Genomic DNA, 26592 nt, shown 5'->3' with positions numbered 1-26592 from the left:
CACGGACTACACAGAGAGAACGCAGATGACCTCCAGCGCCCAGTGAGGGCCTGACCCAAGGGGAGGGGAGAGGCCGAAGCATTGAAGAGCTTTTGCACACTAGGGGGAAAGACAGAACGAAAGACAGACGGCCGGGAGGAGGGGGTATCTGGCCTCACCGTGGAAGGAGGTCAGTGTCTGGGACTTAGACATGCAACTCAACAGCGACAACGAAACCCCCATAATCCAATTAAACCTTGGGGGTGATACCAGAGCGGGGATAACAGCATGAAAGGGCGGCCCCCGAATCACGCCACATGGTCCCTGAGCAGCCCCAGGTCCCCTCGCCTTCCTGCAAACTGTGCCCAGGGCCGAGTCACGCCTCCCGAAGGCCACAGACGCCCACGGTCACACGGGGGCCGCTCCTCCGAGGCAGCCAGAAGACAGCAAGCAACAATGTTGGTGTATGTATGTGTGTGTGCATGTGTGCATGCGTGTGTGTGCGTGGGTGCATGTGTGTACATGTGTGCATGTGTGTGTGCATGTGTGTGCGCGTGTGTGTGTGTGTGTTCGCGAAATGGGAGGAACCCTTGTACACTGCTGACAGGAATGTAAGCTGCTGCAACCACCTCAGAAAACAGCCTAGAGGAAATTAAGGGAGAACATCAGATAATCCACCAGGTACTGTGCAAGGGACACTTAGCCACGAACTCCAGGCCTGTGTACAGTAATGACCCTGTAATTTACCTAAGTGGCAAATGTGTGTATGTCATGGACTATACTTAGCATGGGCTGGAGCGATAGCACAGCGGGTAGGGCGTTTGCCTTGCATGCGACCAGTCCTGGTTCAATTCCTCCGTCCCTCTCAGAGAGCCCGGCAAGCTACCAAGAGTATTGAGCCCATGAGGCAGAGCCTGGCAAGCTCCCCGTGGAGTATTGGATATGCCAAAAACAGTAACAACAAGTCTCACCATGGAGACGTTACTGGTGCCCGCTCGAGCAAATCGATGAGCAACGGGACGACAGTGCGACAGTACATTCAAATAAACAACCCCTTTCTTTCACCTGTCACGACCGAGAGCTGAGTTTGCATGTTGGCAGCTTTCCTTGGTCAGTTAACTGCTGGCGGGGGCCCGAGGGCGGGAGCCCGGGCATCCTCCGGACAGCACCAGCTATGAGCTCCCCGCCCTGCAGCCTGCCTGCCGTCACGGTGCCTCTGGGCAGCTCAGTGTTCCCGGTGTCTCACTTCTCTCTCCCCAGGCTGCAGGGCAGCGGGCAGCCAGCTCCTGCTCACATCAGTGCTTGAAGGTGTTTCTTCACACTCCGCCTCTGGGTTAGGACCCGTCACTGCCACTGGGGGCATCTGAGTGCCCCGTGCCACTCACTCCCGCCCCTTCAGTGGAGGAGGGGATTGGGTGTGCCCGGCTCTGCCCTCAGTGGTCACTCCTGGCACGGCTGAGGTGCGGGGGTAGACCCCGGGCTGTCTGCATATAAGGCAGGTGCCCTGCCCATTCCTGAATCTCCAGCACCCTCCCCCTCTGGGTGGGCACTAGCTGCCTCCAGGGAAGCCTTTACTGCTTTCTGAGGTCTGTCCTCTGGTTTCTGACCCCCGGCCACTGGTGTGCAAGTCCTGTGGGCCCCTGGGTGTGCAGAGGCTGGTGGGTGCAGCGGGTCCACTGGGGCCTGGGCTGGACTCACCTGCTCCTGTCCAGCTAGCCCACGCCCACACCTCACAGGCGCCCCGCCCCCGCCCCCACGGGCCGTCAGGGGTGAAGGCGTACGTGGGTCCTTTCGTGAAGGGATTTTCTGCTTCCGAAATTCAGTTCACTTGCGTCTCCTTTGTTTTCAACTTTCTTCTGGGTCTGGAGAAAGGAACTGATTTGAACCCGGTCTCCCAGCCCTGACTGGGATGGTGCCGGGCTCACGCGCCATGCAGTGGTTTCATCAGTCCCTTAACTCACACTCCACCCCCCTCTCTTTGAGGCTTGGGAAGCTCATCATCGTCATCACTGAAACAGAAGGGTCCTTGAGGAGACAGAGGGGCCTCCTGGGTTGGGCGTCACCTGCCCCGTGCCCGTGGCCTCGTCGAGTCTGTCTTCATTCTTTTTTTTTTTTTGCTTTTTGGGTCACACCCGGCGATGCACAGGGGTTACTCCTGGCTCTGCACTCAGGAATCAATCCTGGCAGTGCTCAGGGGACCATCTGGGATGCTGGGAATCGAAACCCGGTCGGCCGCATGCAAGGCAAATGCCCTCCCCGCTGTGCTATCGCTCCAGCCCCGTGTCTGTCTTCATTTAACCCGGCCAGACCCATCGCGTCTGAGTTAGTTACCAAAGGCACAAACAGGGAGCCCATGTCCACGTTCCTGTGTGACCAAATACGCCGTGGGCTTTTTCTCCCTGGACACGGTAACTCGTGTTCAGCTGCTCCAGCCTGCATCTCTCAAGTGACAGTTTCGATGTTAAATGTCAGAGAACAGCACCGAGCACCTGGGAGGAATTTTTCAGACAAATTCATTTTCATTAGGATTTTAGAAAAAATAAATCTATGAGTTGGTGAGTGGTAAAGAAACGGAGTGTATGTGTGAGTGTGTGAGTGTGTGAGTATGTGAGTGTGTGTGAGTGTGTGTGAGTATGTGAGTGTGTGAGTGTGAGTGTGTGAGTGTGTGTGAGTGTGTGAATGTGTGTGTGAGTGTGTGAGTGTGTGTGAATGTGTGAGTGTGAATGTGTGAGTGTGTGTGTGAGTATGTGTGAGAGTGTGTGAATGTGTGTGTGAGTGTGTGAGTGTGTGAGTATGTGAGTGTGTGTGAGTGTGAATGTGTGTGAATGTGTGAGAGAGTGTGTGTGAGTGTGAGTATGTGAGTGTGTGAGTATGTGTGTGAGTGTGTGAGTGTGTGTGAGTGTGAATGTGTGTGAATGTGTGAGAGAGTGTGTGTGAGTGTGAGTATGTGAGTGTGTGAGTATGTGTGTGAGTGTGTGAGTGTGTGTGTGAATGTGTGAGTGTGAATGTGTGAGTGTGTGTGAGTGTGTGAGTATGTGTGTGAGTGTGTGTGAGAGTGTGTGTGTGTGAGTGTGTGAATGTGTGAGTGTGTGAATGTGTGAATGTGTGAGTGTGTCAGTGTGTGTGTATGAGTGTGTGTGTGAGAGTGTGTGTAAGTGTGTGTGAGTGTGTGAATGTGTGAGTGTGTGAATGTGTGAATGTGTGAGTGTGTCAGTGTGTGTGTATGAGTGTGTGTGTGAGAGTGTGTGTAAGTGTGTGTGAGTGTGTGAATGTGTGAGTGTGTGAATGTGTGAATGTGTGAGTGTGTCAGTGTGTGTGTGTGTGAGTGTGAATGTGTGAGTGTGTGTGAGTGCAGTGAGCTCTGTGAGGAAGGCCAATGGCCAGCAGGAAGTGGTCAGACCAAAGCTTTGGGAGGTGGATACCAGCTGACCAGCGTGGATTCCCCCTTGGCCCCCGGCTGGATCAGAGCACGAGTGCCAAGGTAAAGTACAGGGCCCTGCAGAGGCCGCCCAGCTCACCCGCCCCGTGCCCTCTGGGGTCTGCCGGGAACAGCAACGATTCCCCGTGTGGGCAGGACGTCAGCTGGCCTCGGACACACACAGCCCACCCAGTGCCGGCTCCCACCGGCCTGTGGCCCCGGGGCCCTGCTCCTCCCGGGTCCCTTCCCTGGCGCTGGTGAGGCGCTCCCGCCCGGGGCCCCTGGCTGTCTGGGGGCCCCTTCCCGGGATCCGGCTCAGACGCCGGCTAAGGCGCAGGGTGCTGTGCACAGTGGCTGGTGCTGGGGGTTGTCTCTGGGGGCAGCATGGCCGGGCTTCTGCCTCAGGACCAAGGGGCTGGGCAGGGGATGAGGGGCGCACGTGGGGTGTCGCTCAGGCCCCCGCGGGGAACGCGGCCGCTCACGCTCCTGAGGCCCCGAGGACGGGCGCTGTGCCAGAGCCTGTGCGGTGCCGCGGCAGCGCCCAGCGAGAAGGCGGCACTGCACGGCCGGCCCGGCTCAGCTCCCACGGCCCACTCGCACCCAGACCCCAGGGCCCCGCACACACCTGCTGCCTCAGGAGGCTCAGCCCTCCCAGGGGCCTCCTCCCCGGGAAGTGCTCATGGCTGGGGCGGGGGCGCCCGTCCCCCTGCCAAGGCTCTCGGCTCCTGTGCTCACTGCGCCCTGTGTGGGGCAGCCCCGGCTCCCGCGCAGGCCCGGGCGTGTCTGTCCGCGCCCCCGGCCAGTCGGCCCAGCACAGGCCACCGGGCGAGGGCAGGACGCATAGCACCCACCCGCCTGGGGCCAGCCACGGCGGCCAGCGCTGAGCTCACAGGACATCACCCGGCGGCGGGGACTGGGTCCGAGCCTGGGCCAGACGTGCCAGGGAAGGGCGTGTGTGTGGCAGTCATCCCGTCTGCGAGCCCCAGGCAGCCCCGCTGTGGCTGGACGTGGAGCTTGGGTCCCCCAGCAGCCACTGGCTCTCCCCCGGGTGGGCACCCAAAGGCCAAGCCGCTTCTCTGAGCGGGGCTGGCAAGAGGGGGCCTCGGGGGGCTGCGGCCTCTTCGAGCTCCTCTCCTCTGGGTGGACCCACGCGCCAGGGCTGCCCACACGTGGGTGCCTAGGGGTTGAGGGCAGGGCTCTGGGAGCTCAGAGCGTGCAAGTCCTCAGAGGAGGATCCCTCCACACAACATCTGCAGGTCAGGGGAGCACCCGCAGGGGAGCACCTGTAGGGGAGCACCTGCAGAGGAGCACTTGTGAGGGAGCACCTGCAGGGGAGCACTCGCCGAGAAGCACTTGCAGGGGAATACCCACGGGGAGCATGTGCAAAGGAGCACCTATGGGGAGCACCTGCAGGGGAGCACCAAGCAGAGGAGCACTTGTGAGGGAGCACCTATAGGGGAGCACCCTCAGAGAAGCACCTGCAGGGGAATACCCGTGGGGAGCACCTGCAGAGGAGCACTTATAGGGAGTGCCTGTGGGGGAGCACCAGCAGAAGAGCACTCGTGGGGGAGCACCTGCAGTGGAGCACCTGCAGGGGGGCGACCAGCTCCTCCAAACAAAGTGCATCACAGGGTGTGGAGCAGGATGAAGGGTCAGCGGGCAGGGAGGCGAGTCCACCGGGCAGCAGGACAGAGGCCCAGGCTCGACGGGGCAACGATGGGTGGAGAGAGGCGGGCAGGGCGGGCCGGAGCAGGAGCCCCAGGCCACACTCTGGACCCGGGAGGCCGAGAGCGTCCGGCTGCCCCAGGGGCTGTAGCGCGCCAAGCCAGGCTCACGGTGCTGCTCCACGGACCGGACGGACCTGCAGAGCAGCAGGGGGAACCCACCAGCCCCCCGGGAGCCCGATTCTCAGTGCTCGCACCCACACGGCACCACCAAGAGCAGGCAAAGGCAGCCAGGGAGGTCACTGACGCAGACGGGGAAAGTCAGAAGGAAAATCCAGGAGAGTCGAAACACTGCAGGGCTACGGCACGACGGCAGGAGGGCAGGAGCCAGCCGCAGACACCGGGCGAGCGGGAGATGGGCAGGACTCGACCTGTCCTCGGCACAGAGCGGCGTGGCTAGAGGGAGCACAGCTCACCTCTCACGGGAAGCCACAAAGACAGGCAGAGGCGGTGAGATGGGGAGGGAAACCGAAGCCACAGTTCTCAGGACTTGAGCAGCAGAAGCATTAGCCAGAGTTTCCGGCAATCCAGACCAGCTTCTGGAAACGAAGGACCCGCATCCTTAGCTAACGGAACCAGAAGAAGCAAGCCGGACAAGAAGGAAGAGCGCTCAAACTCACCACTAGTATAAAACATAGGGTGGTGCATCCTAGCAAGGATAGTTTGGTAAGATGATTGTATCAGAGGAATTCAAACTGGAAAGGAAGAGATAAAACTGTCACCACTTGCAGCGAAGACGACAATGGACACAGGGGCTCCGGGGAGTAGCTTTAGGAATAATGCAGAAAAGTGGCAGGATGCAAAATAATGTAGAAAAACCTGTGGCATTTCTATATGCAAATAATAAACAGAAAGAGAAACCAGGAAATCAGCCCCATTTATACACCACTTCCTCAGGAAGAATTAAGTATCTTAGAATAAATTTACCCAGAGAAGTGAAAGTCCTATGAATAGAAACAGGCGTCGCTGAAGCAGATGAAGAGGAAAGGCGGAGAAATGTACCCCATACTCAGGCCTGAACAGTTATCAGTCAAGAAGATCCTATCGGCAGATTCAGTACAACTCCTGTCAATCCCAACGCCACCCGTCACATAAATAGGAAACAAAATATGAAATTTATGTGGAATTACAAAAGACCCAAAATGTAAAAAAATACTCATAGAGAACAATAGAGTACTATGCTCCACTTCAAGCTATACCACAGTTAGAATTAAGACACACTATGTATTATGTATGTACTTAGTATGATGTATGTATTATGGCAAGGCAAACCCAGATTAATGGAACTTGATGGAGAACCCAGAAATAAAAACACACATAAATGAACAGCTAACTTTCAACAGAGGGGCCAGGCGCTCACAGTGGACCAAGGAGTGTTTTGGTCCCCGGTGAAAGAGCGAAACCAGACAGTAGCCCCACACACCCAAGTCTATCAGAATAAAGTGGCACGGGGCAGAGAGAGAGAACTGTGGCTGGGTGCTGGCCTTCATGTGGCCGACTTGGGTTTGATCCCAGCACCTCCTACGGTCCCTGCCAGCAGTAAGCCCTAGGGACTGCTAGACGGGGTCCCCCCAAAACAAAACAAAAAATAAGACATAATCAATGGAAAATGTAGATGTAAGCCCTGTAAGCACAGAACACAGAGAGAAGTGTGGACGGTCTAAAGCACTCCCTGCGTGGAGAGGTGCGTGTGGGCTTGACTCCAAAGGTTATGGAAACAAGAGCAAAAGAAAGGGGCGAGGGGCTGCATCAAGACGGCTTCTGCAGGACGAGTGGACCCTCCCAGTCGGAGACAATGTTTGTACTTCTTATACCTGACATGCGATGACCACCCCAAATATACAAGGAGCTCATAAAATCCAACACAAAAGGGAACTGAAAATGGCCAGGGCAGCTGATGTGCACCTTCCTCAAAGAAGACAGCGAGGCAAACAGGTGCGTGAAAAAATGCTGGGCACAGCAGGCTGGGCGTTTGCCTTGCACGCAACCCACCTGGGTTCGATCCCCGGGATCCCTTATGGTCCCCGGAGCACCGCCGGAGTGATTCCTGAAAGCAGAGCCAGGAGTAACCCCTGAGCATTGCAGGGTGTGACCCAAAGAACAAATAAAAAAATACATGTCCTTCAGTTTTTCCTCATGGGCAAATATAAGTCAAACAAGGATTACCACTCCAGGCTCGTGAGAATGGTTAGTCTCCAGAAGGCAACAAACAGCACGTGCCATCATGTGTTACACGGGGGCTGCCCCTACGGAAAGCAACATGGACATTCCTCAAAGCATCCAGAGATGCTCTATGTCCCAATAATCCCACTTTTGTATTTACCCAAGAAATTAAAAAAAAACACTAATCTAAAGAAATTTGGAAAGGACCGCAAAGCTTACCGCAGCCTCATTTAGTGTAGCCGACAGACAGAAACAAAGTGTCCAGAGCGCTGGATAGATCAGATGGACTCAGACCTTCCCTGGCTACAAGGACACCCGCAGGGTATCATAGTTAGTGAAAGAAGCCAGACCCCAAGTAGAAAAGCACATTAGGAAGCACACAGATACAAAGTAAACATTTGGGTCTAAGGCTGAGGGGGTTCCCACAGGCACACACCCCTGGAGTCACAGCTGGCGCCCGCTGAGCTCTGGGTCTACCCCCCCCCCCCCCCGCCCCCCACTTAGAGACATTCCTGGAAGCTTGGGGAGTGACAGCAGGGCCAGCCACAGGAGGAGAGACAGAACAGCATTTTCTGCGTGTGTGTGTGGGGGGGAGGGGCGGGGGTCTTGAGGTCAACCCAAGAACACACTCTCCGTAACAAAACGGAGTTAGCCACTTTCCCGTTACCATTATTAATGAGAATATCCTACCGCAGCATCAGAAATGCATATTCTGATTGACCCCAAAGAACCTACTTTTTTATTTTTTGGCTTCAGCTAAGGAAGATGAACATATGTGTCTTGATTACTTGAATTCAGTACATCTCATTCACACAGCTCACACGCCAATACTTCCTTCTGCTAATGGCATATGCCACGGGTAAGCGGCTTGAGGGGGGGAGGGAGAGAGGGAGAGAGGGTGGAGGAGAGAGTTAGAGAGAGGGAGAGAGAGAAGAGAGAGGGAGAGAGAGAGGGAGAGAGAGGGAGAGAGGGAGAGGGAGAGAGGGAGAGAGAGAGGGAGAGAGGGAGAGGGAGAGAGGGAGAGAGAGAGGGAGAGAGAGAGGGAGAGAGAGGGAGAGAGAGGGAGAGAGAGAGGGAGAGAGAGGGAGAGAGAGAGGGAGAGAGGGAGAGGGAGAGAGGGAGAGAGGGAGAGAGAGGGAGAGGGAGAGAGGGAGAGAAGGAGAGGGGGAGAGAGAGAGGGAGAGAGAGAAGGAGAGGGGGGAGAGAGAGGGAGAGGGAGAGAGAGGGAGTGTGTGTGTGTGTGTGTGTGTGTGAGTGTGAGTGTTGTGGGGGCGCGGCCACATCATAACAAGGCGCCTCTGTCCCTGCGTGCTCCCTTTGCCCTCGGTCCTGCCGTCGCTGGCCGGTGCCGAATGCCGTCTTCCTGCCCTCGCAGCAGCAGTGGGTAGCCGGGATGAGCACTGAGTGCTCGGAGCTCGTCTCGGCCCTGGGCACCAGGAGCAGGCGGGCAGCTCCTTCCTGACAACATTTCAGTCTGGAGAAGGCCACGAGGGGGGAGGGTCCTGGCCCGGCAGGAAGCCCTGCTCGGGGCTGTGACAGCGAGACGGGGAGGCAGCTCGCGCCAGCCGCCTCTGTGAGTCACTCGAGAGGGCCGTCAGGGCCTCCGCCAGACGGGACTCCCCCCTGTCCGCCCACCGCCCTTTCCAGGAAAGACCACCGCTCAGCACTCCAGGGAGCCCTGGGCGGAGCAGCCCCGCCCACCGCTGGGCACCCTGGGGGCCTCACCCGCTTTGGGAAAGGCCGGTCCGACCTGAGGCCCCCTGGGCAGGCTCCGGCCGCCCTCCCAGGCCCAGAGGGCACCCCTGGAGGGCATGGGGCCCACTGGCAGCTCCAGGCTCTGCGGCACGTGGAGAGCTCAGGGCTGACCACAGGCACCGGGACACGTCGGGCCCCAGCTCCTGCGGGACCCTGACCGCCGGCCACTGTCCCCCTGGCCCCAGCTCCCCGCCCTCCCAGCCTCGCCCAGGCCCAGGCCCGGGCAGCTTGCTGTGGAGCCGTGAGGCTGGTCCCTCCTGCCGACACCGGGTCCCGGGCAAACCGCCTCTCCGCCAACATCAGTCCCGGGACGCCCGCCCTCCTGGCAGAACTCCCCGTGGCCGCCCCGCCTTGGCCTTCATGCTGGTCCCACTGCGGCTCAGAGTGGGGCCACCGAGTCACCCAGTACGTGGGGATCACAGACGTCCCGGGTCTGCCCGGGTGACTCAGCCGGAACCAGGCGACGTCCCGACGCCAAGCCACGGTCCCGGTGACGGGAATCCAAGCGTGAGGGGCGGGAGCCTGGGGCGGCCGAGCTGCCCACCCGCGCCCACGCACACCCCTCCCCCACCCTTCTCGCCACACACCGCCTCCAAGCTTCCCCTTCTGGGGTTTTCACAGGTCACAGGCAGGAGACAGAGCACATGGCAAGGCGTTCTCGTTGGTTTTGTTCTTAGAAAACCGTGTGCTCTATGCAGCCGTTTGGGAAACGGGAGTCCTGAGAGACAGTGTCGGAAGAGCACAGAAGGGGTCCTGCACGCAGCCCCTGGCCGAGAGCGTGGGGAGGAGCCAGACCCCCTAGGAGGGAGGAGCCAGACCCTCTAGGAGGGAGGAGCCAGGCCCCCTAGGAGGGAGGAGCCAGGCCCCCTAGGAGGGAGGAGCCAGACCCCCCTAGGAGGGAGGAGCCAGACCCCCTAGGAGGGAGGAGCCAGACCCCCTAGGAGGGAGGAGCCAGACCCCCTAGGAGGAGCCAGACCCCCTAGGAGGGAGGAGCCAGACCCCCCTAGGAGGAGCCAGACCCCCTAGGAGGGAGGAGCCAGACCCCCTAGGAGGGAGGAGCCAGACCCCCTAGGAGGGAGCCCATCGTGAGTGCCCCACCAGGCTCTCCTGGCTGGAAGCAGCTTAGTCAGCTGCCCGAACCCCCTGGGCCTGGGGCTCTGGCCGTCTCCGCCCTCGGGGTCTCGGGGGTCTCTCTCTCTGTGTGGCCTCGGGCCGAAGTCTGTTCCCAAGGTGCGAATTCTGGCTCCGTCTCAAGCCCCCGGCCCCCGCTCTGGAGCTGCTTCCACACGGAGGGCGGATGCGGCTGAAGGGGGGTTCGAGTGGGCTCACGGGCCAGAGGGGGGCCGGCCCGGCCCTCTGCAGCACCCCGGCCCCAGGAGCGTCTGTGTCCTCGGTCTGTCATTGCATTCCCGGTGGCTTTTCTGGGGTTCCCCTTTCCAGGGCTGACTGGGCGCTGCGGCAGTCACGTCGCAGGTTCCCTGGGGACGGTCCAGCGGGCGACACTGTCCCGGGCGGAGCAGCTGCACAGGCTCGGGTGGGCCCCGGAGGCCCCTGGAGCAGCCCCTGGGGACTCAGGGCCTTCGCGGGCGGGTCTTCCCGGCCGCTGGCCTGTGCCCCGGGGCGCCATGCTCCCTCGCGGCCTCGGGTGTGGGACTGTCCCTCCCAGGCCCCCCCCCCCCCCCCCCGTGACCGAGGCCCCGGACGCTGCCCCCACCGCGCCCCTCTCACCCCTCCCAGACCCCTCCCAGAGCCGGGCCAGCTGTGCCCGCAGCAGATGTGACCGGACGGCCCCGAGTGGCTCTACCCCCGGCCTTCGCTCCTGTGCGCTCGCTGCTCCCCTCACCCTCGGCCTGTCCCTCCGCGGCTCTCCCCTCCACGCCCTGGGCCTGCTCTGGGGGGACACGCGGCCACCAGAGTCTCTGCGGGGGACCCGGCCTGGCAGCTCCCCCCATCGAGGCCTCACAACAGGATGAGGGTGGAGGCGACTGAGGCACGGGCACTTTTGAGAGGGGGCAGGTCTGGGCCGCCCGTCCTGACCCTGAGAGGGACACCCCGGCACCCCTGCACTGACGCGGGACCAAGGCCACCCTGGACGGCCCCACTGCTCTCCCTCCCTCCCTCCCTCCCTCCCTCCCTCCCTCCCTCCCTCCCTCCCTCCCTCCCTGCCTCCCTCCCTCCCTCCATCTCTATCTCTCCCTCCCTCCCTCCCTCCCTCCCTCCCTCCCTCCCTCCCTCCCTCCCTCCCTCCCTCTGTCTCTCTCTGTCTCTGTCTCTCTCCTTCCCTCTCTCCCTCCCTCTCTCCCTCCCTCCCTCTGTCTCTCTCTGTCTCTGTCTCTCTCCTTCCCTCTCTCCCTCCCTCTCTCCCTCCCTCCCTCCCTCTGTCTCTGTCTCTCTCTGTCTCTGTCTCTCTCCCTCCCTCTCTCCCTCCCTCCCACTCTCTGTCTCTGTCTCTGTGTGTCTCTCTCCCTCTCTCCCTCCCTTTCTCTGTCTCTGTCTCTCTCTCCCTCCTGATTTCCTACTCACAGCCTCTGGCCTCAGCCCCGGAGCTTTTCAGAGTTCACGCGAGAGAACACGGAATCTCTGGAGAAAAAGGCGACAGGAATCGAGGCAAGGCCTCCCAGGGTGTGGCTTAGCAACGGGAATACGAGAGACAGTGTGAGCCGTTGGTGAGACTCAAACAGGGAGCATGCGGCGAGCGTGAGCCGTCGGCGAGAGACAGGGAGGAAGTGAGGGGAAGAGACAGGAAAAGTAGCAGAGAGTGCAATATTGGAGAAAGAACTCTATCTGTTATCCTAATGAGAAACTACTTGGAAGCAACAAGGTAGTTTTGTTGCATTATTATTTGATACAAGTTGAACGGACAGTTCGAAAAATTAACTTCAAATAGACTAAGATGTCATTGGTAGAAAAGAGAAAGATCCTTACTTCTGGGTTATCAACAGATAATATGGGTGAAAAATAATCTTCAATGTACATGCCAAATCTCTAAATCATACAATCACAAGCCTCGCCTCTGTGCTGCATGGGGATCTCTCTCCAGCCAGTGCGTTTCTTAGCAGAGGCACCCCTCGCTGGCTGGACGGGGGCTCGGGGCCCTCTCCCACGACGAGCAAGAGTGGACTCTGGTCTCCTTTACACTGTCACTTCTGTGTTTTCCGTTCCCTGCTCTGGTGGCTTGAAACACAAACAAAACACCGGTGCAACGTCACACTTGGCAAGATTCACATTCCAGTAAAATTATATCTATATGTTTGAAAATATCTTTGATGTTGATTAAATCTTTTCAATTTTCTTTTCTAGAGAATAGAGTGGTAATCTACATTTGGCAAAAACCCTCTTTTCTATATTAAAAAATTACATAAGAAAATGATTCAACCCACAGCATCAAGAGAAGGAGCAATTTAAATAGTAAACAACGTTTTTGTGTGTGGTGTCAGGAATCAAAGCAGGTAAGGTGCACGCTCTCCCACCAAGCCACCTCTGGTCCCAGAAGATACAATGTTTGTTTTGGGGGCTGTGTCCGGAGTGGCGCTGGGCTCACGCCCGGCCCTGTGCCCGGGTCACTCTGGTGAGTGAACTGGGGGTGGCCACATGCAAGGGGAGCACCGTGAGCCTCACAGGATCAGGTCAGGCCCAAACATAGAATTTGTGACGGGGATGAAATGTGCTAGCACATTCATTAGTAAAGACACAACATTTTCACAAAATTTATAAGAATGAAGCTTTTTTGAAAGATGAAAAAATCTAAACAAAGTGTCATACTTTGTGGTCAGAAAGAGGAAGGACAAGAGAGAAAATTTACTATAAACTTTGATTAAACGCCTACGTACGAGACTATGCAAGTCAGCTGCCATCGAGCGTAAACCTGAAAAACTGAGAAGTAGGGACTGTCCTGAATATATATATTGGCACAAAGTCTCAAAACTCAGCAAGGGGAAAAAGACCACGGCAGTGGATGGAGACTCGGGCGTGAACGTGCCGGAATGGGCGGAAGTGGCCGGTCAGCCGGAGGGCAGCTCCTGGGGGGACGAGCCACCTCCCCAGGCTGCTGGGGCCCGGGAGCAGAAGCCGACTCACTGTCGCCTGAGCACAGAGGCTGTGGGAGCCACTGCGGCCGGGAAGGACACGGGCACAGACATTTGCCACCGCACCGGGAAACAGCCAGAGCCACAGAGCACATGCAGCCACTGACACGCAGATCCCAGGGGATGGGAGCTCCTGTGCAGTTAGCACACGCACATGCGTGCACACACACACGCACATACACATATACACACACATGCACACACACATACACATATACACACACGCACATGTACACGCACACACATACACATATACACACACACGCACATGCACACGCGCACACACACATATACACACACGCACATGTACACGCACACAATACACATATACACACACGCACATGCACACGCACACACACATATACACACACGCACATGTACACGCACACACATACACATATACACACATGCACATGTACACGCACACACATACACACATGTACACGCACACACATACATATACACACACACGCGCACACACACATATACACACGCACATGTACACGCACACACACATACACATATACACACACGCACATGTACACGCACACACACATACACACGCACATGTACACGCACACACATACACATATACACACACGCACACGCACACACATACACATATACACACACGCACATGTACACGCACACACATACACATATACACACACACGCACATGCACACACATACACATATACACACGCACATGCACACGCGCATACACGCACACGTGCACACGCACACACATGTACACACGCTCACAACGGGAACCCACTGAGAATGTGCGTGGAGCACTCATTGTAAGCTCAGTGAAACATCTCAGACACGGCCGTGACGTCTTATTAGAACAGATACAAACTGTAATAGATGCAAAGGAAAACTTCAGATGAATGATGTGGATCTCTCCACACATGCATATAAATAAAAATACCGGGCAGAAAATAGTGAGCTGAAAGAAAATGTGTGATGAGATTTACATAAAATTTACAATTTCACGTAGCAGGACAGATTACGGGAGCGAATGTCGCGAGAGGATGAACTGCATGCAGGCAGTCAAGACCTTCGCGTCTGCCCTTCAGGAGCGGAGTCGCAGGGCCGGGTGGGTGCCTCCAATGGGGTCAGCACATTGTTTTTTCATCTTAAGAGAGTCTGACGGAATGTGGGAAAACACTAAGATTCGAGGAGCAAAGCGGCTGACACGAGGGCAGCTTCCTCTGTTCCCATGTCTCCCTGGAGTGTCCCTCCCACACGGCAGCTGTCTGTGGGCCTGCAGGCGGCCAGGGGCCAGGGCAGGCATCAGGGCCCCGGGGGGCTGCCCCGCCCGCCCACGAGGGCTGGCGTGGGGGTGTCCCTGCCGGGGGCCGCCCTCTCACTGTCCGACCACGCCACAGGCTCTGGCGCCTTCAACCCCCCGGGCTTCTGAGCAGGCTCTCCACTGCGCCTCGGTTTCCCTTCTGGTCCCAGGGCTGCTGGACATCACTAGAGCAAACATGTCCGGAAGCCTCTGAGCATTCTACCCCCAGGGAGAACTTTCTCGGGTGCTAAGTTCTTCTCTATAGAGAAATGCTATTTTATGACTAAAGGAGCATGAGAAAATGCTCCACATCGCTAGTCATCAGGGAGATGCAAATCAGACAGCAGTGAGATATCTCACACCACAGAGACTGGCTCACTTCAGAAAGAACAAGAACAACCAGGGCTGGCGTGGATGTGGGGAGAAAGGGACGCTCTTTCACTGTTGGTGGGAATGCCGACGGGTCCAGCCTTTCTGGAAAACAATATGGGCATTCCTTCAAAAACTAGAAATTGAGCTTCCATATGATCCCACAATACCACTCCTGGGAATATTTCCCGAGGATGCAAAAAAGCACAGTAGAAATGACATCGGCACCTGAATGTTCATTGCAGCACTGTTCACAATAGTCAGAATCTGGAAACAAGGAGAGCAGACGACTGCTTAAAGAACCTTTGGTATATCTACACAATGGAATACTATGCAGCTGTTAGGAGAGATGAAGTCATGAAATTTGCTTATAAATGGATAGACATGGAGAGTATCATGCTAAGCGAAATGAGTCAGAGAGAGAGGGACAGACATAGAGGGACTACACTCATTTGTGGAATATAAAATTACATAATATGAGACTGACACCCAAGGACAGTAGAGACAAGGGCCAGGAAGATTGCTTCCTGGATGGCAGCCTGCCTCACGAGCTGGGGGAGAAGGCAGCTGGGATAGAGAAGGGGTCATTAAGTCAGTGATGGTTGGAGGGATCGATCAGGATAAGGGACGTGTGCTGAAAGTAGATAAAGGGCCAAACGTGATGGCCTCTCAGTATCTGCATTGCTAACCATGATGCCCCAAAGTAGAGAGAGTGTGGGGGAAACTGTCTGCCATGGAGGCAGGGGGGGGGGTGGGATGTGTGTGGGACACTGGGGACGTTGGTGGTGGGGAATGTGCACTGGTGGAGGATGGGTGTCGGGTCATTGCCTGACCGAAACTCAAACATGAAAGCTTTGTAACTGTAGCTCACGGGGATTCAAAAATTTTTTTAAATGTGATTTTAAATCAACACTGAAGCATTACATAGGAATGAGACTTAAGCCAGTTTGGCTCCTGTCTCTCTCGCCTCTCCAGCCCAACTTGAACCGGGAGGAAAAGGCCCAGTGAGGAAGCGCCTGGACGGTCCAGGAGGAAAACTGACCGAGAATCAACCGAAGAACGTTTCCTGCTTAAGTACGAGGTGACGGGACTGAGCCCAGAGTCCCCAGACACAGCGGGGAAGAGAGCGTGCCAGGATGTGTCCCGGGCCCGGACAGCCGCCGGCGACAGACCCACAGGGGACTGAGGGGCCAGGGGAGGGAAGAGTCCCGGGCGGAAGCGGCTCCCGGGCCCTGCCCCTGGTGTGCACACAGCCCTCGGCGGCTTCCCGCTTGGTTAGTTCCAGCTTCTCTGCAAGGGCAGCGCGGGCCCAGCAGTGAGCCCGGCCTTGGCAGCGCAGGAGCAAGGTCCGAGGGCCCCTCTGGGCAGCACACGGGCAGTGCTCAGGCCATCCTCCCGGCCCAGTGCTCAGAGCCTCTCCCAGACCCCCCTACTGCTGCCCAGCCCGCCGGCTGGACCAGGAGCCTCTTCTGAGCAGAGCACTGGGCCTGTGAGTCCTGCGGGGTGCTCGCTCCGGACGGGCTCTGTCCCGCTGCCGGCTCGCAGCGTGGGGCAGCAACGGCCTAGGCACCGCGGCTCGGAAAATGCTCTCCACACCCAGGCGAGCTGCGCGCTGGCACGTGTGGGGTGAGGGAGAGGACGGCTGGACCTACGGCCTCGAACCCCAGCACAACCACGGCTGGCCGGAGCCCCCGACGCCACGCACAGACGCAGACATGACGCCTCCCGCAGCTGAGACGCAGGGGCGGAGCACGTGCATCCCCGGCCCCTGCTGCCCCCGGCTCGGCGGCCCCCGAGCCCAGTCCAGCCTCTTCCCCCACGTCCCTGCCTCGACCGGGAGACGTGCCTAGAGCAGAGAGTCCCTCTGTCCCGCAAATCAGTTCTGGGGCTGGGGAAACTCACAGTGCTCCAGGGCAGCTCCCAGCTCTGTGCTCCAGGCTCACGCCCAGGGGTGCCCAGCGTCCACACGGTGCCCAAGATGACCCGAGTCTCCCACATGCAAAGCAGGCGCTCTGCCCATTGAGCTACCCTTCCCTTCCAGCCCCAGCAAACCCACGTGTAACAACACTTGTCGTGGAGGAACCGACATTCACTTAATTGGTGACAGTCTTGGTTTTTTTTTTTTTTTTTGGCTTTTTGGGTCACACCCGGCGATGCTCAGGGGTTACTCCTGGCTCTGCACTCAGGAATTACCCCTGGCGGTGCTCGGGGGACCATATGGGATGCTGGGAATTGAACCCGGGTCGACCGCATGCAAGGCAAACGCCCTCCCCACTGTGCTGTAACTCCAGCCCCAATTGGTGACGGTCTTGGGACGATGTGAGCTCAACAGTCCTGGTCAGCACGGACTGCCCTGACAGACACCCTCCAGTCACACGGACTGCCCTGACGGACACCTCCACAAGGAAGGGGTGCCCACGCGCGTCCCTGGGGCAGCAAGCAGAAGGGAGACCTGCTCACTCAAAGGTCGTGCATGTTCCTTAGGGCCCGTGAGGAGATGAAGCCCACAACGTGGCCCTTGGGAGGCCTGGGCTGGTGAGCGGGACCCGGGCAGGGAGGGGAGGGTGGCGCCAACGGCCCCTGAGGAGGCACCGGGCAGCCCAGCCCGGGTCGGGGAGACACTTACATTGCCTGTGAGGCCGGAGCGCGAAGGGCCGCAGCTCGTGTTTGAACACGGCGGTGAGGGTCTCGTCCAGCTCCTGCAGGTGCTCCTGTCCCGGGGGAGAGGGAGAGTCCGTCAGTCCAGCCACCCCGAGACGCACCTCCCAGAGCGCCCGAGACACCCTCGGCCAGAGTGAGTCCTGGGCAGTCTAGAGGAACAGCAACGTGGGCACGGCCCGGAGGCCCCAAGGGAGGCTGTTCCGGGGGAGGCTGGGCACTGAGCACGGCCCCGTCCACCCGCAGCCTTCCCCGGCAGAGGCTGGCCTCCGAGCACCTCCGGGAGCCACCCCCAAGGGCTGCAGGGGACGAGCAAGAAGGGGGCGTTCAGGAAAGATCTCTGACACCCCCAAGGTCTAGTGGCCCCGGAGCTGGACCAGCTGTGGGGCAGCCACGCTGCTTCTCGGACGGGCGGGACCGTGGACGCGTGTGAGACGGGTGCAGACGCCCCAGCGGGCCGGGGTGGGGGGATGGCTTTATGCCATCACTTGTTGATTTTCCTCAGCAGACTTGATGGGCGCGGCAGTGTAAGGTACACACAGGTGTGCGCCATTCACACTGAAGGTCGAAACCAACATCCCTGTCTACAGTGGGGGAGGGAGGGTTGCAACACGCAGACGCATCATGTCTGATGGCAAACGCTCTTCAAGTTAAGTTGCACACCCCCAACACGCTTAGTGAGGATGATGCCACTACTCAAACAATACGTGAGGTGGGTAAGTCTGATATTTGTTCAACGTTCACGATCATCCCGATATTTTCACTACTAATGGGCTGTCTGCCGTGAAGCTAGAGCAGAATGAACTGCACCGACACTGGGTTTACGGAGAGTCATATAATACCAAGCATGTAGATCTTTATTTACCAGGAATACGGGGGAAAGGGCAGAAGATACTCGGGCGTGAGATCAGCCCGGAGCTAGTCGGAAAGCAGTCGTGCTGTGCACCCGTGGAGCTCAGGAGCCCTTCAGCACTGCGGGTGCGAGTGCTGGTGGGAGCACCAGCCCTGCGCTGTGGCCACTAGCTGCCCCAAGTCTGACGCCCTCGACACAGTCACTCGCTCCTGACAGGGACGGCCTGGCCGGGACCCTGCGCCCAGGGTGGAGCTGTGGGAAGCTGCTGCGGCAGAGACTGGCCCCCCGGGAGGCAGCACGCCCTGCACCTCCCGACAGGCTTCTCCCCGATCAGCGCAGGCGCCCAGCCCGGGCGCTGAGCACCGCACACGGCTGCTGCGGGCAGCCTCGACGAAACGTCCCCAGCAGTTCCATCCTCCCAAGCGACGGTGATCAGCAAGCAGTGCCCATCAGGAAGGAAACTGAGGCACACCCGGCCCCGTGGGAATCCCGGAGCTGGAAAGTACAGCCGGAGAACCTCAGCGCCGGCCCGCAGCCGACAGGAGACAGACACGGCCACCAGCGGTGACAGAGACCCCACCGGGGAGGGGCAGGGGCCGGCAATGGAGCCATGTCTCGGGCCCGAGGAGGGAAACCCGGGGACGAGAGAGGGAGATGGGCGGGCAGTGGAGCTGGCGCCCGCAGAGGACAGCGGAGACCAGCCCTCTGGGCACAACAAACGCCTCCGCGGCACAAGGAAAGGGCCTGGGGCGCGGGGCCTGCGCGGCCTGCAGGGGCCACACGCCTGCACCGAGGCAGAAAGCAGCAGTGTTTCTCCTCTCCCGAGGGAAGCAGGGGAGGGGAGGCAGTGCCACGACACCGGGGGTGGGGGGTGGGGGGGCGGCGTCTGCTCCTCCGAGGGCCAGACCCCGCCCGGCAGAGCCTGTTGGCCCGAGCCCCTGGCTTTGCTGCTGCCGGGCCGTCTGTTACAGGCCAGGAATGACCAGCAGCCCAGGACACAGCCCGCCCAAGGCCAGGGAGGGGGAGGGCTGGAGGGCCAGCAGGGCGGTCAGTTGCCGGGGTCTCTCCGAGACCCCCCAGAGGGGCTTCAGGGAGGTCCTGGCCTGGGGAGGGGGCACCCAAGAGCCCGCCTGAGCCAGGGCCCGGGCAGCGTCCTCCCAGCCTGGCCGCCAGAGGGCCACGGACACGAGGTCAGGACCCCCCAGCGCGGAGGCCCCTCTAGCCCCTGCCGACAGCTGCCGCCGGCCCGACCAGCCTCCCCACCGCCAGTGCCCTCTCTGTGCTTGGGACGCGCTGACCTATTTTATCGTATCTGTGGTTCCTGCACAAAGCTAATTTTGCCCCTAGATACTTTTGTAAATAGGATGAAAGTCTCGAAGGTTTTAATTATCTCAACAAACAGGAGTCACTAGTATTTCCAACACTAGTACTTGAATTCTAATTATCTTCCCAAATTGTGCTGTGGGTTTTCTCATCTGAACTGCTCCTAAATTCACAGGTTTTTTTTTTTTTTTTTGTCTGATGCTCCGGGAATTGCACCTTTATGAGGCTGTGTGCTGGGATTTCGCGTCTGTCTGAAGAAGATGAAGTGATTTAGGGAGCGTTTAGGTAATTAAGCTGCTTTAGGTATTCAGAAACTAATGGACATCGTTAAAAATAAACAAAGCAACCCAAATGCCTCAGCATTGCTTCTTCTCTCGAATTCGCAGAATGGCCATTTTGTGATCTACCCACAGCTTTCAAATGTTTTCAGAAAGCCTCGGGTTTCTGAAAAGCAAGACCCAAAGGTTTCTCATTAGTTCTTTCCTCAAATTCAAAGAGTTCATAGCTCAAAGCTTTCTAACTGCCTGTAGGCCGGAAACGGGGCCACTTTCCCAGGCCCCTAAATCCCGGACCAGGGGGACTTGCAGGTGGGCTCAGAGGGCCGGGACAAGCCCCTGTCGACGCAGCAGGTGCCCTGGGCCTGCCCCCCGTCCCGGGCTCAGCTGACCACTCCCCCGTCTCTGCTCCAGATGTTCTGGACCACGGACCCCCCCACCCCCCGCCCAGCCACCGGGCAGGGGGTGCAGGAAAGCGCCTCCCAGCCTCGGGATGGGGGGTCAGCAGCGTGGCACACCAGGCAGGGACTGTGTCCCCCCATCACTGCCGGCCTCCGTGGACTCCTCGGGACAATGGCAGGGCTGCAGTGACCCTGCCGCCTCCCTGTCCATCTGGGTCACTGCCCTGGCCGGGGCGGGCCAGCTCGTGTCTCAGCCCTCGTCCAGCTCCAGCTGCAGCCTCGGGCCTGGCCTCTGCCCGGCCCCGCCCGCCCGGCCCCAGGGCCATGGGCTGCAGGAGGCCATGGCGAGGCTGTGCGGGGAAGCGGCACGGCCAGACCCGGGTGGGCTCTGAGGGTCCGTCCTCCCACACCCAGCTCTGTCCGAGGCCCCGGGGGGGAGGCCCACGGGAGCGAGGGCTCATGGAGGGCCAGGCGGGAGCCTTCCGCGCTCTCCACACAGGCCGCACAGACTCTCCCCCGGAGGGGACGCCCACACAGACACGGTCTGGCCGACTCCTGGCCGGCTGCACGGGGACGAGGCAAGGCATCACTTTATCCATCTTCTTGTAATGAAAAGAACTTTGAAGGCAGAAGACAAGGTGTCACAGGGAGGTTAGACGAGCTGCACCCCAGTGCCTTTGCTCTCGCTTCGCAGTCACGACAGCGACATCCTGCCCAGGGGCCTGCAGCCCTGCAGCGTGACGAGTGGCATTCCACTCCCCGTCCCTCCTCTGAGACGCGCCCCCCCTTCCCCGCGGGGCAGAGCGAGCCCTCCAGGGAATGAGCCGGTCTCTGTGTCCATCAGCGGGCCTCACTGCAGCCCACCCACACCCTCTCGCACGCCAGGCCCCCGAGCTCATCGCCACGTCCGTCCACTGGTCAGCGGGGCGGCCTCTTCCTCCCGGACCGCCCCCACCCTGCTGGTCTCCCCAACCCCACAACAAGCCCAGGAGACTCCGCGGAGCGGTCGCTCTGGTACCAGCAGCTGGAGCACAAACGCCACCTCCTTTTCTGGAGTCTGCTGGGGGGCAGGAAGACGCGGACCTGCCTGAGCCAGGCTCTAGAGAGTGGCCGCCACAGTGGCAAGAGTAACACGCAGAAATGAAGGCACAGCCTCGCAGCACGGGGGTGGGTGGGCCCCTGAGGGCAGGATGCCGGGGATGTCCCCTCGCCCCTGGGCCCACCTGCTCTCTGCAGTCTGGAACCTTCCGGGATTCCCATCGGCACCCTTACCCTGAGGTGGGCTTCCCGTGATCAGGCGCGGAGCAAAGAGCACGCCCAGCGCGCCCAGTCGGGCCTTCCAGGGAGAGCAGGTCTGGAGAGCGGTGGGAAGCGGCTGATGGACTGGGCAGACAGACCCCCGCCTCTCCACACGGGGCCTGCTGTCCACTGACCAGGGAGCTCCGGGAGTCCCCAAAGTTCCCGCCTGACCCCACCGCCTCGGGTTCCGGCGCCAGCTGCCCACTCACCCTGCATCCGCCGTCTCCGGGGCCCACTGCTCCCGCCGCGTCTCGCGGGTGGTACTTGATCTCCGCTGTGGCCTTGATGGTCCCGTCACAGTACACGTCCACGTGGACAGGGCCAGCGGGGAATCCTGAGGGACACAAGAGGGGACGTGGGCTGAGTACTCAGAGGAACACACGTCCCGCCTTTTGGCCCGAGGAGGCGTGGAGAAAGGGCCAAGACCCCGCGGTGCTTTCACCGGCTCTGGAATGTTCTCTTTCTCCAGCCTTCGTTCTGCTGTTAGAAACCATGCGGGAGACGGAGCTCACAAATGACCCAGGAACCGGGCACAGCGACCACGGGAGCGAGGCCCCAGGCCTTTGTCCACGCCTCTCCCTCTCAGACGCCGGCCACTCTGCGGGCCAGCACACAGTGGACAGGGGGAGGGTGCTGGGGCTCCCCGCGGTGCCCGACAGCTGGGGGTGCGGTTACCTCTCGAGCTGTGACCCACCGGCCCCGTCTCCGGAGGGACCAATGGCCTCTGCACATAATACTGGACATCGCAGAAAGTGAGTTGGATCTTGCCGCACTCAGCAGTGAAGAATCCTGGCCGGCGGGCACTGCATGCCAGAGAGTGCTCCAGACCCCAGACCAGGCTGACAACACTGGGGTGCCCCAGATGGAGAAGGTGCAGAGTCCCCGCCTTCTCCAGATGGAATCCCGGCAACACTGAGCTTCCGCCAACACGGCTCCGGCATGTGGGGACCTGGACTCTTTCTTCAAACCTCGTGGCCACATGAGCGGCCACGCATCCTTTCCTGATACACAAAAAGCCGCTCAGGAAGGGCTCCTCCGCCCCTGAGCAGCCCTGACCCCAGAGGCACACAAACCAACCTCAGAACACAGCGGCTGCTGGCAGAAACACCTCTGGGCTTAATTACTAAGATACCAGAATTCCAAAACTGCGTGGCCGCTTTTGCGGCCGTGCGACATCATATGCTCTTCATTCTCAGCAATAGAAAACAAATGATCTAATGATGCCTTTTCGGCAGGTCTGATTGTTGGGGGAAATATTCCAAATAATAATAGTGGGTTTTCTGTCGAAAACTGAATATAACCAAAGTAAAGAGAGAGTAAAGTGAAAATCATCTGCCATACAGGCTGGGTGGGGGGCGAAAGAAAGGGGGGGTATACTGGGGCTCTTGGAGGTGGAACATGTGCACTGGTGAAGGGATTGGGTGTTTGATCATTGTATGACTGAGACTTAATCCTGAAAGCTTTGTAACTGTTAAAAAAAATAAAAAAAAAAGAAAGGTGAGTTGTCCGTCAAAGTCAGGCTCGAGTCACTGACCTTGTCACAAGACCCACCACTAGTCATAGGTGGCACTCTCTGAAGCGTGGGAGGGGGAGGCACTGGCCAGAAACATAGACTCTCCCTCACGTGGACACAGGGCAAGGCTGTCCGAAAGGCCGGGTCAGCCGCGGGCCAGCACCATGCACTCTGCCCATCTCGAGAAGGAGCCGTGGAAGGGAGAGTCTGTCCCTTCCTGCCACACCCCAGGTCAGCTACAGACAACAAAGGAAGTGCTGGAGAAGGTGAGGCTTCCCAGGAAAAAAAATGCATATTCCAGTCAGAAAGTTGCTGTGTTTTATTGTAATAGAAAGAAAAGGCATTAGCACTTAGCTCCTTCAATTCATATTCAGAACACGCGTTAGTTCTTTGTTCTTCAGGGAGGGATTTCCAAGTTTCCCTGGAAAACTGTCACTTGGACATCTGGAATGTGTTTGGGCACCCAACCGCAAGGCGGGTCTGAGTGCGTCCACGGCAAGGTTTCAGTATTTCAAGGTGCTTAAACATTAATTTTATTTCACAAATTTAAGGATCTCTTATTGCTCAGAAGAATGTAGAGGCGTGTGAAACAGTCAGGCTCAACTGGATCAGGAGGGCGAACGCTCCCACCCAGACGGCCGCCCTGACACGGACTCTGGATTAGAAAGTGTTTGCTGACCTGCAGTGAAACGTCTCGCCCGGACTCGGGACTCAGGGGCCAGAGTCAGAGGAATGAAGCGGAGCAGGTTCCCAGAGGTGGATGTGACGGGAGCGCCCGGCCTGCCGTGAGGCTTGGGTGTGCGATGGGGGTGGGCCTTCCCTCAGGGTGGCCGGCTCCCATCCGGGCTGGACACCCTGCTGCTTGGCTTCCTCCGCCATCCCCCTGGTCTCCCGCCCGGAGCTCCGCCTCCTAAGGGCCCCTTGGGCGGCTTTTCCCTCCCTGCCCCAGCCGCCCTGAGGCCACACCTGGTGGCCTCTGGGACAGACGCAAACACACGGAAGCCTGGGCCAGGCAGGGAGCAGGGACCCTCTGTCTGCCGTCCAGCCCAGAGCAGGTAACGCCAACCACAGTGGACAGAACACAGGTGGGGACTGCTGGGAGTAGGGAGGAGGGATGGGCCCCGTCCTGCAGGGGAGAGGTGCGGAGGGAGAGCATAAGCAGGCGGGGGCAGGACAAGGCCTCTCGGAGGCTGGACAGGAGCAGGATTCGCACGTGGGCTCCGAGCCGTGCCGAGTCTCTGTCAGCCCCCGCCTCTGGGCCCGGGAGCAGAGGGCGTCTGCGTTCCCGGTGCCCCCAGGCCCCTGCCGGCCACTGGTCCAGAAACTGCGCCTCCTGGCACCTGCTCGACCTCTCGGACCCACGTGACTCCCCTCGCACTTGGACATCATTAACTGCATCGTGGCTGCTCAGAACCCAGGCCAGACCTGAAGTTAATCACTTTATGTTAAAGACACCTTGATATACAATTTAAAAAACCAAAGAAAACCAGGCCGAAGCATAGGACAGTGGGCAGGACTCCTGCGGGCTGGGTCCTTGGTGCGGGGACGCCCGGGCCAGGTGCGGCTCCCAAACAAGACATTTTAAAAAACACTGTAAAACCCTTATTTTCCTAGGCAGTTTCAGCATCATGTTTGGTACATCCTTAGGCACCTTGGGGTCCTTTTAGTGAAACGCGAAGGTATGTGCATAGCAACCGGGGGGTTTAAATGAGCAGCGAGTGCAGGCACCGCTCACGTCCCTCCCGGCCGGCCGTGGACGCGGCAGCAGAGGAGACCGTCCCCCCCCGACAGAGCGAGCTCGCGCTTCGAGTTGAAAGCCTTCCGCTAACTTGCATGAGTTCTGACGGAAGCTGGGCCCAGGACAAGCTCCCGGAGCACAGCGCAGGCAGCTCAAGCGTGGCTTCCTGCAGCCCCTGGCCGACGTCTGCTCGGCGCGAGGGGCGAGGGGAGGACCCTGCTCCGAGCTGCCGGGTCGCCCGGGGGTGCGCCCGGGAGAGGCCGCAGAGAGCAGGTCCGGGGCGTCCTCGCGCACAACCCCACGGGCCTGAACTCGCTCCCTCTGGGTCGCGGCCACGCGGATCTGCAGCCCGGCCAAGCGCTGCGGGGGGCACAGAGGCCGGAGCGAGGAGTCTTGCTCACCCCGGCGGGCCCTGCCTGGCCCGGCCAACCATGGGAGGCTCCGGAAATGAGTCAGGACCTCCTCCAGGTGGAGGGCCAGCCCAGCACTGACCAGCAGTCAGGCCAGCCCGCGGGGGCTGGGTGTCGGGAGAGGTTCTTCTTGCAGGCAAGAGACCGGGCGGAGGGCAGCTCCTGTGGCCGCGGGGGCCGCATTCACTGCCCGCTGCATCGGGGACTCGACGGAAACACCTCAACTCAGCCCCGAGGACAGAAGGGCCAGGCTAGGTCAGCAGAGGCCGGGGAGGGGAGGGGACGGGACGCTTGGGGACGGCGGCCGTGGACAGAGGGAGGGCTGCCCTCGCTCTCCTCCTGGGCCCCAGGGCCGCTGCCATGCCGGCGGGCTCTGAGGGACGGAGAGTGTGCGGGCTGGCCGTGGCCTCGTCCCCCCCCCTGCACCTGACGGAGTGCTCGAGACTTGGTGTCTGACCGAGGGGAGACAGAGAGCGGCAGCTCTGAGTCCAGCCGTGCGGAGACAGGGCGCGTGGTGCAGCGCAGGCGTCTGAGGAGCGTTGGAGGGACAGGAACGGCCGAGGAGGCGACTCTGGGCGTCACTGACCCGAGTCACAGCCGAGAGCCTGGCGGGCAGCTGTGGCCAGGCACCCTGGGCCGGACGGCCACCGTGGGGGGTTTACAGGCCTCGGCAGGTGGGAACAGATGGGGTGTCCCTCTCCGCCGGGTCCTGCACATGCCCTGCCTTCCCGTGGCCGCTCACTCTCCCCGCAGCTCAGCAAGGCCGTCCCGGCACCGGGGCAGGCAACGCCCCTTCCTGCTGCCGGGTCCTTCCCGCCGGGCTCCCCGCGGGGCCTCTGGGCAGCACTCGGGGTCAGCCGGGAAGCCTCGGGCCTATGGCGGGGAGACTGGGCTCAGGCTGGGCAGGGCGTGGGGGTGCTGGGGCTCAGCCTCCGCTATCCTTGCTCCCTCTCCCTCTGCGACGCCCGGCTGGGCCTGGGATCTGAGGCCGCAACTGAGCACTGGGCCATGGCGTAAAACACGGCTGGCCGGGACGGCAGGAAAGAGCCGAGAAACAGACCCGAGGAAAGCAGTAAGACTGCCCTGCCACAGAGGCCTGCCCCTCCTGTCCCCAGACGCTGCTACGGGCGCCAACGTTTGGTAAGAAAATCTCCCATTAACTCTCAGGCCACTTAATGCAGAAAACGCATGCACACGAAGGCTGGAGTCTAATCCCTGGCACCAGACAAAAAGTTCTTTTTAACGTGGAGAAGTTTACTTAGCAGAACTAGTGAATTAAAAAAAATACAAACCTGTAGCTTTACCGCCCAGATTAAACCTCGGAATTCTCGCAT

At 59.5% G+C, this 26592-nt stretch overlaps 1 protein-coding gene across 1 annotated transcript in view; it reads right to left on the bottom strand.

The window, feature by feature from the left end:
* LOC129405593 (B-cell scaffold protein with ankyrin repeats-like) overlaps positions 1 to 26592 on the bottom strand; it is a 90696-nt gene that overhangs the window by 17547 nt on the left and 46557 nt on the right. The window contains exons 5-6 of the mRNA XM_055141878.1: positions 21807 to 21931; positions 17415 to 17499 (exon numbers count right to left, since the gene is read on the bottom strand). Of these exons, the coding sequence (XP_054997853.1) occupies positions 17415 to 17499; positions 21807 to 21931 (210 nt within the window). The remainder of the gene's footprint in view (positions 1 to 17414; positions 17500 to 21806; positions 21932 to 26592) is intronic.

The sequence above is a fragment of the Sorex araneus genome, chromosome 6, assembly GCF_027595985.1.
Source record: "Sorex araneus isolate mSorAra2 chromosome 6, mSorAra2.pri, whole genome shotgun sequence".
In the NCBI taxonomy this organism is placed as follows: Eukaryota; Metazoa; Chordata; class Mammalia; order Eulipotyphla; family Soricidae; genus Sorex; species Sorex araneus.
The sequence above is the reverse complement of the archived record's forward strand: the minus strand, read 5'-3'. Positions and strand labels throughout refer to the sequence as shown.